The sequence below is a fragment of the Nylanderia fulva genome, unplaced genomic scaffold (assembly GCF_048542155.1).
Source record: "Nylanderia fulva isolate GAGA-0341 unplaced genomic scaffold, ASM4854215v1 Scaffold31, whole genome shotgun sequence".
Taxonomy (NCBI): Eukaryota; Metazoa; Arthropoda; class Insecta; order Hymenoptera; family Formicidae; genus Nylanderia; species Nylanderia fulva.
The window spans coordinates 1,208,996-1,222,296 of NW_028190379.1; the positions used below are offsets into that span (position 1 = coordinate 1,208,996).

The window sequence follows — 13,301 nt, forward strand, 5'->3', positions numbered from 1 at the left end:
ACTTTCTTTTAGAATTTACCCTGAAAATTGTAAGACACAATATGGAATTTTGTAAGTTTGTCTGATTAATATTTATCGAATATATTTTATATCTTATTGTGGTGTAAAAATCAGAGAAATTTTTATCAAATTCTCGATGATTTTCTTAGGGTAAATTTTCTTTTAAAATTTACCCCGAAAATTGTGGGACAATATGATATTTACTGGAAGAATTTTATGAGTTTCTCCGATTAATATTTATCACAAAAAATTGATCAAATAAAAATTAATATGAACATACATGTTTCGACACAATAATGTAATAAAATTATATCCAGTTTAAGATCACGTTGTATCGTCATGTTTAGTAATATTCGCTTCTAAAATTTAGTAAAGTCACGAACGGTAAATTCGAACGTCAAGCAAATATTGTCTGTAAATGTTATCGAGTTAAATTCTATGGATACTGTTCTCCGCGTTCTTATTTGCGCACCTTTTTGTTGTTTTCGCGCCGACTTCGCGTTCGTAATACAAAGGAGTCATGTGTCCTCTACATTTCTTTGTACATTCTCTCTTTATCTGTACATGAGATATTATAAATCTATCAAAACTGTTTGTCAACCCCCTCTTCATACTTGTTTGTCAAAATTCACGGCTTGCCGTCTGCGGACGGGCCAGTCGTCTCTCAGCGTTCGTAAAGAATAAATCGATATCCACGACAAGTTCTCCTCTAATTACTTTTCTAACAATCTCGAGATTTCGACGTCGCCAGTGCCGGATCACGCGTATATCTCAAACATTGTTTGGTCCTTCGAGCCGGATTCGCGGATCGCGGGCGTAGTTTCGCGCTCTCTTTTAACCGAAATTCTCGAGATTTACGTAACTCTCGGAAAGTGAGTCGTCGCGTTTATCGATTCTCTATCCCTCACAGCTACTCGCATCTTTCTATACCGCGCGTGACAATAGTGTTGAATATCTCTCACCGCGATCAAAGGTGACACATCAATCTCGTTCACAGTGCAACTGTGAATGTGTGCATTGACTCTCGAACTTCTCATCATCTATAATCGGCAGGATGACTCTCGAAGCCCTTCTCGATCGTCAGAATGAACTTTTCGGCCTCATCGCTCGCGCTTGCGAGAACCTACAAAAGCTCGGTCCTGCGAGGACCACCCGTGGTGCGGTGCAAAGTCGCTTAACAATTTTAAAGGCTAATTGGGAAAAATTCCAGGCTCAACACGAAAATCTATACAAGCTGAAATCGTCAGAATTAAAGAAGCTGGACTACGTTGTCGATAGGATCTACGAGCAATGCGAAGAGAAATTTGCCGAAGCGCAAGGCACTATGCTCACTATCCTCGACAGTTTTGAACCACCTCAACAGAATCCATCAGCCGAAACTTTTATGAACTCATCGTCCGCATCTCATTCTCGACGTTTGCCTCGCATCGATTTACCGAAATTTAACGGCGAATATTCGCAGTGGAGTCATTTCAGAGATCTCTTTGCCTCTATGATCAACGCGAATACCGATCTCTCTGCTGTCGAAAAGCTTCATTATTTAAAGATGAGCCTATCGAATGAACCGGCTACTCTCTTGAAAGGCGTTGAGATATCAAGTGAAGGATTCAATCGCGTATGGGATACTCTCATTGACCGTTACGACAACAAGCGTATCCTGATAGAGGCTCAGCTCTCCGCTCTGTTTTCGATTTGCAAGGCGAAATCCGAATGTGCATCGGAAGTGAAACGCCTTCTCTGCGAATTGAAGGAAGCAATCGGAGCCCTCGCTACATTGGGCTGCCTAGTTCATCACTGGGACATCATTCTCATCTTTATGACAGTGCGCAAACTAGATGTCGAATCTGTTAAGGAGTGGGAAAAATCACTCGGAGCCACATCGCAACCACCATCGTTCGCCGACTTCGAGAAATTTCTTCTCGGTCGTATTCTCACTCTCGAAGCCTTCGAACGAACAACGAATTCTCGGAAACAAAACGCAAGTGCACCTCGATCTCCCGCTCACGCTCGGGCATATACCGCTACTGTGACTGATCAAAAGTGTGCGTTGTGTTCATCGGGACATTACATTGCCTCGTGTCCAAAGTATCTCGAAAAGACACCCATGCAGCGAAAGGAAGTAATAATTTCGAAAAATCTCTGCTTTAATTGTCTCGGGCCTCATCAGATAAAATCATGCCGCTCAACAAAACGCTGTCGTCTCTGCCACAAGCAACATCACTCCACGTTACATTATCAAGCCGGTAACGCAGCGATCGGTGCAGCAGCTGCACACTCAGACTCGTCGACGCCTGTCGTCAAGACAATCACATCGTCTCCGCCAGCAATTCATACTGCAGGTATTCCGCCACACGAATCTGTTGCTCCTCTACGGAATACCGAGCAAATCTCAAACTCCGTGACATCAAGTCACGTCGCTCAATCGCGGATAATCCGTCGCACTCCGGTTCTATTAGCCACAGCTCTCGTAAACGTAGTGTCATCAATCGGAGATATCTATCAAGTGCGCGCTCTTATCGATCAAGGATCGGAAGTCTCGTTTGTCTCGGAATCGGTCGCCCAATTATTAAAACTCTCGCGTCAAGCGGCGGCTATTCCGATTCTCGGCATCGGAGCTCATCGCTCAAGCATATCAAACGGACTCGTCTGTCTCAAAGTGATATCTCAAGTGCATAAAGACAGTTCTCTCGAAGTCGATGCTCTCGTACTGCCGAAATTAACGTCCTATCTGCCTCCCGCGCGTGTCGAATATACTCAGTGGCCGCACATACAAGGTCTCGAGCTCGCGGATCCAAACTTCGCCACGCCCGAAAAAATCGATCTCATACTAAGTGTAACGGTGCACGCTCAAATACTCAAAGACGGTATTCGTCGAGGAAATATCGGCGAACCCATCGCTCAAGAAACGACTCTCGGATGGGTGCTATCAGGGCCCCTCTCAAATGATAATGCGAAGACCAACGCCATGGAAAACAACTCAGTCATCGGTCTTCAGTGCTCTCTCGACTCTGAGCTCCTGGAGCTCCTTCAACGCTTCTGGACACAAGAAGAAATCGCGCCTGCCTCTCAAATCTCAATGTCTCCAGAAGAATCTCAGTGCGAAGAACATTTCAAAACGACTCATTCTCGCGACGTCAACGGACGATTTGTGGTACGCTTGCCTCTCAAGAAGAGTGTTAGTGAATTTGGTGACTCTCGCTCTATCGCACTCAAGGCGTTGTATCGCATGGAAAAACGATTCGAATCGAATCCATCGCTCAAAATCCAGTATATCGACTTTTTACGTGAGTATCGTTCTCTCGATCACATGCGTCCCGTCGCATCAAACCGCGCCCAATCTCGCGAGTTTTTTCTACCGCATCACGGTGTTACGCGTGAAACTAGCACGACAACAAAACTGCGCGTCGTGTTTAACGGATCGCAAAAAACAAATCTCGGCTTGTCGTTAAATGAGTTTCTCCTTGTCGGGCCGAAACTACAAACGGATCTCGCGGACATCCTCATCCGTTGGCGACGGCTCGATACGTGTTCGCGGCCGATATCGAGAAAATGTATCGGCAGATTCGCGTGCATGAGGATGATTGGCCGTTACAGAAAATTCTTTGGCGGGACTCTCTCAACGAAAGGCCTCAAGAATATGCATTGTGTACCGTAACGTACGGCCTCGCGTGTGCTCCATATCTCGCGCTACGCTGTTTACGGCAACTCGCTCTCGATTACGATTCGACTCGCCCTCATGCTTCCGAAACTCTTCGTCGCGACACATACGTCGATGATATTCTCTCCGGCGACGAAAGCATCTCTCAGGCGAAAGAAAAAATCTCGCAACTAAGAACTACTCTCACGGCGGGCGGCTTTACGCTCCGAAAATGGATCGCTAACGATTCAAATCTGCTCGACGATATCCCTGCCTGCGATCGCGAAACATCTCCTACGCTCTCGGTCAACGACAGTGCGATACATCATACTCTCGGTGTGCGTTGGGAACGCAAATCAGACAGTTTCGTGTTTTCTCCGCCGTCGCTCGCGATCTCGAAAAATCGCGTTACAAAACGCTCAGTGCTATCGCTTATCGCACGCATGTTTGATCCACTCGGATGGATTACGCCTATCACAGTTACCGCAAAGCTGTTCATGCAAGAACTGTGGGCCATACGTCTCGACTGGGACGACGAACTCCCGGAAGATTTAAAGTCACGATGGACAATCTACGTCGCTCAACTCACATGCATCTCTCGTCTCGCTATCTCGCGTTGGTTTGGAACAAGTGCTTCGAATCTCGCCGTGGAAGTGCACGGTTTCGCGGACGCATCTCAAAGTGCACTCGCCGCGGTCGTTTATCTCCGCGTTCTCAGTGACATCGACGACGCTCAAATAAAACTCATTTGCTCAAAGACTAAAGTTGCCCCTCTCAAACGAATGACTATACCGCGTCTCGAACTCTCAGCCGCAGTGCTGCTCGTGCGTCAAGTTCTCAAAATTCGCGAAGTGCTTGAACTACAAACCGCGCCAACCCATCTCTGGACCGATTCGACGGTCGCTCTTACGTGGATCAAAAGTCATCCATCCCGGTGGAAAGACTTCGTACGGAATCGTGTCTCGTTTATTCAAGAGCTCTCAAACTCTAGATGGCATCACGTCTCCGGGAAGGAGAATCCCGCTGATCTAGCATCACGAGGCGTGACTCCTCAACGTCTTCAACAAAACGAACTCTGGTGGACCGGTCCTCATTGGTTACATACGCATTCGACATCTTGGCCGTCTTCAATTCCGATTCTCGAGTCTACGGACAACCTCGAAGAACGGCCTCCGCAGTGTACAACTGCATTGGAAAATCATGAACATAAACTTTCGATGCTCGATCGATACTCATCGCTGACGACCCTCATCAGAACTACCGCCTGGGTCCAGCGTGCTCTTCAACTCTTTCGGAAATCTGTCGCATCACGCTCATCTCACGAGCCTCTCACCGTCGAAGAGTTAGAATCAGCGCTAATGCTGTGGGTTAAACTCACGCAGCAAATTTACTTCTCATCCGAAATCAAAACCTTGAAGAGCCAACGATCACTCTCAACCTCGAGCTCTCTCTATCGTCTAACGCCATTCCTCGACAGCGAAGGACTTTTGCGTTTACGCGGACGTTTATTCCGGTCACAACTAGATCCAGAAGAAAAACATCCTTTGATCTTACCTCGAAAATGTCGCTTATCCATTCTCGTGACGGATTATCATCACCGAAAGACTCTCCACGGCGGACCGCAGTTAACGTTATCTTCGATTCGTCAAAGGTTTTGGATTATCGGCGGTCGCGTTCCTATCAGAGCATTCATCCACAAGTGCGTGATTTGTGCTCGTCATCGTGCTACTACTGGTCAACAAGCTGTAGGACAGCTTCCAGCATCACGAGTCGTTCCGCGCCGACCGTTCTTCAACTCTGGAGTCGATTATGCCGGGCCACTGACTCTCAAAACTTTTCGCGGACGAGGCTGCAGAACGTACAAGGGATATTTCATCATTTTCGTTTGTTTCAGTACGTCTGCGATACATCTGGAAGTCGCGACTGACTATTCCACGGACGGCTTTCTGGCGGCGTTCAGGCGATTTACCGGACGGCGAGGCATATGCTCTACTCTGACTAGTGATTGTGGCACGAATTTGATCGGTGCCGACGCAGAACTCAAACGGATGTTCACGGCATCTTCTCGCGAGTGGGCTCACATCGCTAACATTCTCGCAAATGACGGAGTGAAGTGGAGTTTTAATCCACCCTCCGCCCCCCATTTTGGAGGAAAATGGGAAGCTGAGGTGAAATCCGTCAAATTTCACTTGCGGCGAGTTCTCGGCGACGCTCGCCTCACCTATGAAGAACTGACAACGCTCTTAGTGCAAATCGAGGCGATTCTGAACTCTCGCTCGCTCACTGCACTCTCAGATGATCCGTCGGACCCTACCGCTCTCACGCCTGGGCACTTTCTCGTCGGGTCCACTCTCGCTACCGTGCCGGAACCTTCGCTTCAAGAGGTACCTCAAAACCGGTTGTCACGTTGGCAACTATTGCAATGTATGAAGGAATCATTCTGGCAACGATGGTCGTCAGAATATTTACAGCAGCTACAGACTACCTCGAAACAATATCGACCTCAAGATGCCTTTCGAAAAGGCGCTCTCGTTCTAATCAAGGACGAACGATTTCCTCCAACTAAGTGGCCTCTCGCACGCATTACTGACGTGCACCCTGGAGTCGACGGACTTATTCGAGTTGCCACAGTGAAAACAGCTACCTCAAGTTTTAAGAGACCTATAGTGAAATTGTGTTTGCTGCCGATCGAAACTCAATAGACTAGACAAATACTCTGCGCTAACCGCTCGTATATCTTAATTCGATACTTTGTCTACTATCAGTAGACAAGGCGGGCGGAATGTTTCGACACAATAATGTAATAAAATTATATCCAGTTTAAGATCACGTTGTATCGTCATGTTTAGTAATATTCGCTTCTAAAATTTAGTAAAGTCACGAATGGTAAATTCGAACGTCAAGCAAATATTGTCTGTAAATGTTATCGAGTTAAATTCTATGGATACTGTTCTCCGCGTTCTTATTTGCGCACCTTTTTGTTGTTTTCGCGCCGACTTCGCGTTCGTAATACAAAGGAGTCATGTGTCCTCTACATTTCTTTGTACACTCTCTCTTTATCTGTACATGAGATATTATAAATCTATCAAAACTGTTTGTCAACCCCCTCTTCATACTTGTTTGTCAAAATTCACGGCTTGCCGTCTGCGGACGGGCCAGTCGTCTCTCAGCGTTCGTAAAGAATAAATCGATATCCACGACAAGTTCTCCTCTAATTACTTTCCTAACAATCTCGAGATTTCGACGTCGCCAGTGCCGGATCACGCGTATATCTCAAACAATACATGATAAAATTAATCGATCATATTTTATATCTTATTGTGATAGATATTAATATTTTTTATTGTGATGTAAATATTAATCAGAGAAGCTTTTATAAAATTCTCGATGATTTTCAGGGTAAATTTTCTAAGAGAAAATTCTCTCTGCGTATACATATATGCATATATATATATATATATATATATATATATATATATATATAAAAGCTTGTCTGATTAATATTTACATCATAATAAAAAATATTAATATCTATCACAATAAGATATAAAATATGATCGATTAATTTTACCATGTATGTTCATATATATATAGTAGAATCATTTTTGCCCTACAAGATAAAATCTAAAATTTTAATAAGAGGGTGCCGAAATTATCTGATCTAAAAGCATTATTAATTTTGTGACTGAGGCACGGCTCTGAAATATTTTCGTGCTCAGTTTTCAGGATGTAATATTTTAGAAAATTGTCCATCGTTATTTTCAGGCAGTGTACAAGAAATATAAGTTAATGAAAATATCGAAGCACTAAATAGTTTCTATTAATTATTATTTATCGGCGTTGTGAAAATAAATTTTGAAATATTCTATTATTCACTGCTGAAAAGATTGCTAAATTTTGCAAATACTAGCTACAACTTTCCTTTCTCTTTATTCAAAAACCTAAACATGTGTGTTTTATTCTGAATGCAGAAAGTTGAATTAAAGAGGCTAAATCCGTGATCGATTTTTCCGTCTAATTTTGTAAAATCGATCAGGATATGACTTTTATATTGTCGATTCTGAAGATAAGAAGTATCGAACACACCAATCGCGGATATTAGTCTGTCTATCGTCTCGTGGAGACGCTGATTCTCGCAGATTTATCTGAGGTCTCTCAGGCGTATCTCGTTTCTGAACCAGATCCGGCCAACCGCAGATCGGCGTCATTTTTCCATTTTCTTATTCTTTCACGTTACTCGCGACACGTCAACGTCGGTATAGATGACATAAAAGACGCGAAAAACAAAAGGAAGAGAAAGGAAATATCAAGAGGAAGTTGCGAGATAGAGTCACAGAATATAGAGAAAAATAGAATAGAATGCATTTCATCTTCTCTTCCTCGAGATATTACGAAATATATAATATAATTAAATTGCATTAACAGTTAATCTACATATGCTTTGTATACGTGATGACTTATTGAGATGAAGAAAAAGATAAGAGAGCGGCTGAAGTAATCAAGGACATATAATGAAATCTGACTCATGATTTGAAAAGTCAGACCTGAGAGAGAAAGAGTATAAACGAAACGTGATGATGATAAATCTAACGATGGAATGTGCAAATATTGATTTTAAGATAATTGAGAATCAATGTAGATTATTCGACGAGAAAATAAATATAGCCGAAATATATAATATATGACTAAATTAATACACATTTAGTTCAATACTGTCAAATAAATCATTTATTTGTTTTGAAAAGGATTTTCTTATATCAAATAAATATTTAAATATTAGTTTCAAATAAATGATTTATTTGACAGTATTAAAATAAATACTTATCATTAACTAAATTTTGTTCAGTGTGTGTAGAGTTGTAAAGAAAAATTACATATTTGTACATTTTTATAGGCATACATTATGTGTAAAAAAAATCTGTAGAGATAAAAAAATATTGAGAAATACAGGAAAAATAATATAGTCACAGAAAACAGACGCGTAGGTGTAAGGACGTAACGTTATGCATCGCGTTGAATTTGCGACGTCGCGTGCCTTGCATCGAAATCCCCGGAGTTACCCTCTGCACGAACTGTTCAATACACCCCCATGCAGGCACACCGAGTCATCCTGCTCCAAAACATCTCCCTACGAATCCGAGCGATTATTATTCCATGACTTTTTCACAAATGGGCTATAACTCTTGATCCTTCTATTACGAGATATACGGATCGATACTGCTTTCCCTCTTTTTTTTCTTTACTATTCTTCTTTCATCATTTTTTAATTATTTGTTCAACTCGTGGAAGGACACATTTTATTCTCTCCCATTATATTTTCTGATATTTAAGACTCGATATATTTTTGCAAGGAATTTTTGAATGAAAAGTCTGCGTATAAAAAAATCGGATCTGACCGAGATTAAAAACAGAGAGTAAAGAAAACGGAGCGCATCTATTTTTCAATTATTTGTTCAACTCATGGAAGGACAAATTTTATTCTCTCGCACTATATTTTCTGATATTTAAGACTCGATATATTTTTGCAAGGAATTTTTCAACGAAAAGTCAATGAAAAAAATCCGATCTGCACTATTTTCTGATATTTAAGACTCGATATATTTTTGCAAGGAATTTTTCAACGAAAAGTCAATGAAAAAAATCCGATCTGCACTATTTTCTGATATTTAAGACTCGATATATTTTTGCAAGGAATTTTTGAACGAAAAGTCTGCGTATAAAAAAATCGGATCTGACCGAGATTAAAAACAAAGAGTAAAGAAAACGGAGCGCATCTATTTTTCAATTATTTGTTCAACTCATGGAAGGACAAATTTTATTCTCTCGCACTATATTTTCTGATATTTAAGACTCGATATATTTTTGCAAGGAATTTTTGAACAAAAAGTCAATGAAAAAATCCGATCTGCACTATTTTCTGATATTTAAGACTTGATATATTTTTGCAAGGAATTTTTCAACGAAAAGTCAATGAAAAAAATCCGATCTACACTATTTTCTGATATTTAAGACTCGATATATTTTTGCAAGGAATTTTTGAACAAAAAGTCAATGAAAAAATCCGATCTGCACTATTTTCTGATATTTAAGACTCGATATATTTTTGCAAGGAATTTTTGAACGAAAAGTCTATTAAAAAATCCGATCTGACCGAGATTAAAAAACAGAGAGTAAAGAAAAGGGGGCGCATCTGTTTTTTATCGTTTATTTATACGCGTTGAAAAAAGATCGATTCCCTAATTGTCGTAAAAGAAAGTTCGTCCGAATTATCGATGAAAGAAACTTAGCTCCCCGAGAAAGCTTAGGATGCGTCATGCAGACTCCGCTCGTTGCAGATGCACGAATTTTTTCTCCCGCACGCGCATACGCATCGCATTTTCTGAGTCATACCGATCCTGCGAGTGAAAAAGTTCGCCTCTGTTTACGCGTAATCGATCAGCAGCGTCCCTCTTTCTTTCGTAATCCCATTACAACGCCTGTAACACGCGCCGCAGGCTTTCAGAACAAGCAAATCCTACGAATCCAAGTCCTTACACAATTGAAGATTTACTCGCGCATTCATCCCCGTAAACCTATATGCATATTAATTCTTGTTCTCGCGTTAAGTCACTGTAGACTCATGTGGGTGCATTGCAAATCGCGCGTGTAACAATGGAAATGTTACTAATAATAGCTTTTCATTTTAGAATTTCTCCGAGTCTTTTAATAATAGATCAGTTTTTTTAAGTAAATTTTCTTTTAATATTTTTGATTCTACCAATATTTGTTACGTATCTCTTTTTTCTGTTTTGTTACCTTCGTTATTTCAGCTGAGAAAATAAGTAAATTATATTATTTAGACATATAAATATATTTAGATATACATATACTCACTGATTTATATATTTCTATAAGAAACGATGGGACAGAAATTGAATATTGTTTCATTTTTTTTCAACTATTTAATTTTTTACTATAAAAAATTATTACGCACGTAATTATTATATCTTTAAAAAATATATTATTAAAAAAAATAATGTCTCGTATAATGAAATATTTCGAAATTGGCACTGATTATCTTTATTGAAAGCTACGCGTGTTCTGCAACGCGAATGATACTCGCGGGCTGATTCACCCTCCGTTTCTTCCATTCATTCCTACATTGTTATTATACCTCGTGGCGGGAAAACGCGCAGTCGCGTCGGTGGAGGGTATTTTGCTCTCTAGATTGTTTCGACGCAGTTTCAACGAGCCCTCCGTTCCAGATCTCGAGGATACGGAAATGTCGGATTTAGGAATTTATATAGTTTTGCCAGAAACGTTCTCGTAAAATAAATTTCCATCAAGCATCGTTTTTAAACGCTGTAATAAAATCGTTTTAGCTTTTACACGCGAAATGTGCTCTAGTACATTTTTAATTTGTAATTATTATATCGCGATTTTTAAGTAATTTTGCGCTTACGAAGGATTTTTTTGTATCGCGGTTTTTTAAATTGAATGTTTATGATTTGGAATTTTTAATATTTCTGAAATAAATCGTGGTTAAATAACTAATAAGAAAATAGCTCTCTATCGTAAAAGAATATGAGAAACAATTTTATCAGCCTTCCATATTTTGAAAATAAATATTCCATATGCAATTGCTAATATTATCTCACAAATCAAAAATCAATCATCGTATTCCAATTAAATTTCTGTTGTTCATATTTTACGATACTTCGGATTGAACACAGGTATAAATTTTTCTCCAATGAAACAAGCAATATCCGAAATAAAGAAATTGTGTATAAAAATTTTAGACAACAAAAATTATTCTTAAAAAATCGATGTAAAGATGTTTAAGAAACACTGTATCTCTCTTTTCTTCCAGATTTTCGGTGTATTTAAAATATTTTTTAAAACATTGTACACTCCCGATAAATCGAAAAAATTCGTCGAAAATCGCGGAAATCTTTTCGCACTTTGAATTTTATGAACAACGGTACACTGAAAAAAAATTTATTTAATTCAAATAAGTATTTATTTCAATATTGTCAAATCAATTATTTATTTGAAACTAATAATATTTATTTGATATATAAGAAAACCCTAAAAAACAAATCAATATTTATAATAATAAGTTGCATAACAATAGAGCAAATATATGCAATGACAAGATTCCAACGCAGAAAAAAGTTTCGTACTTTAATATTCCGTATATTAATAATGTATCGAAGAGAATCGAGGACATTACACGTGATTTGGATGTCACTCCATCATATACAGCAATTAACAGTCTCCGTAAATTCATTAAAGTACACAAGGATAAGTTACCAAGGGAACTCCATAATAATGTAGTTTATAAAATTGATTGTATGGATTGTGATGCGTCGTACGTAGGGCAGACAGGTAGATTGTTGAAAACTAGGATGAAAGAACATCGCAACAACATAAAAAGAAACGCGTCACAATTATCAGTCATATCGGAACATAGATTATTGAACCATGAATTTAATTGGGAGGATGTAAAAGTCTTAGACGAGGAGCCTTTTTTAGGTAAACGCTTGATATCCGAAATGATCCACATAAAACGTCAGAAGAATAGTTTAAATTTACATAGCGACACTGATAAATTAAATGAGAATCTTGATTTGTTAATAGAAAAATTTACCAAAATCTAGCTTTGTGATTTTACATAGCCGGGTTTTTTTGTTAGACTTTTGACATGAGTGCCGATTAGTTTAGTTGTTTTTATTTTTATTTTTATTTTCATATTTTATTTTTATATTTGTTTTTGCGTATATATGTATCGACTGTGTCGAGGTAGAATACCGCACAGTCGTTAGAGTGATGTGTCACGTGTAGCATCGTCTTCTCTCTGTTTTTACTGTCGGGGTGAGTGTTCTTCCCGGTTTTTAATTTTTAATTCTTGTGAATTGTTCTACGTTTAATTTATACCATGTTGATTAGTGTTGGTAAGGGAGTCACGGCTCTGCTTCCTTCCTGACGATGGTCACCGTTAGGGAGACACTCCGACGGCCGGACGGTTTGAATAGGGAGGAGAATTATATTTAATTTATTTGCGGATTGTATGTATACGAGTTTTATAATTTTCTGATTGTACCGATTATCTTCTATTTTTGTTTCTTTGTATTTTGCAGCTACTGAAGAAGACCCGAAGTGGGTCGAAACGTTTAGAACTTAATAAATGAGTTTGATTTGAGATCTCATTTTAATTTATTAATTTTGTGCATGTCATCCGCATAGGCTCCGATTGCCGTCGATATTTTATTTTTATTGTAACACAATAATTCGAGCCGAGATTAACAGTTTTTTTTATATAAAATCAATATTTGTTTCAAATAAATGATTCATTTGGCAAGTATTGAACTAAATGTGTATTAATTAATAATTTTTTCAGTGTATAAATAAAAAAAACCGAAAAATTGATACAATTTCGCGCGAAATGTCATTCGAAGACGCACGTTTTCGCGAGGCTTTTCCGGGGCGGGAAAAATTGATGCGACGCGTCTTCCACGCCGGGTCGAAGAAGCACGCGGCAAACGCGACCCCAGGCTTCGCGACAGCGAGGGTACGTACCTCGGACACGACTGATCGAGTGACCGAGGGGGTAGCATCGCAGAATATATCCCTCCCCATCGCGCGGGAGCGGATGCGCGCGCGCGCGCGCGCGTCCGCACATGCA

General features: G+C 39.8%; 1 protein-coding gene and 1 long non-coding RNA gene across 2 annotated transcripts; both read left to right on the top strand.

The window, feature by feature from the left end:
* Positions 1-1,054: 1,054 nt before the first annotated feature.
* On the top strand, positions 1,055-6,339 carry LOC114928948 (uncharacterized). The gene is made up of 2 exons (XM_029300312.2): positions 1,055-3,284; positions 3,455-6,339. The coding sequence occupies exons 1-2, from the start codon at positions 1,055-1,057 to the stop codon at positions 6,337-6,339; spliced, it is 5,115 nt and encodes a 1,704-aa protein (XP_029156145.2).
* A 4,188-nt stretch (positions 6,340-10,527) lies between these two features.
* LOC146722477 (uncharacterized) lies at positions 10,528-12,818 on the top strand. The gene is made up of 2 exons (XR_014925153.1): positions 10,528-12,490; positions 12,566-12,818. It is a non-coding gene; the product is annotated as an uncharacterized LOC146722477 (long non-coding RNA).
* Positions 12,819-13,301: the final 483 nt, after the last annotated feature.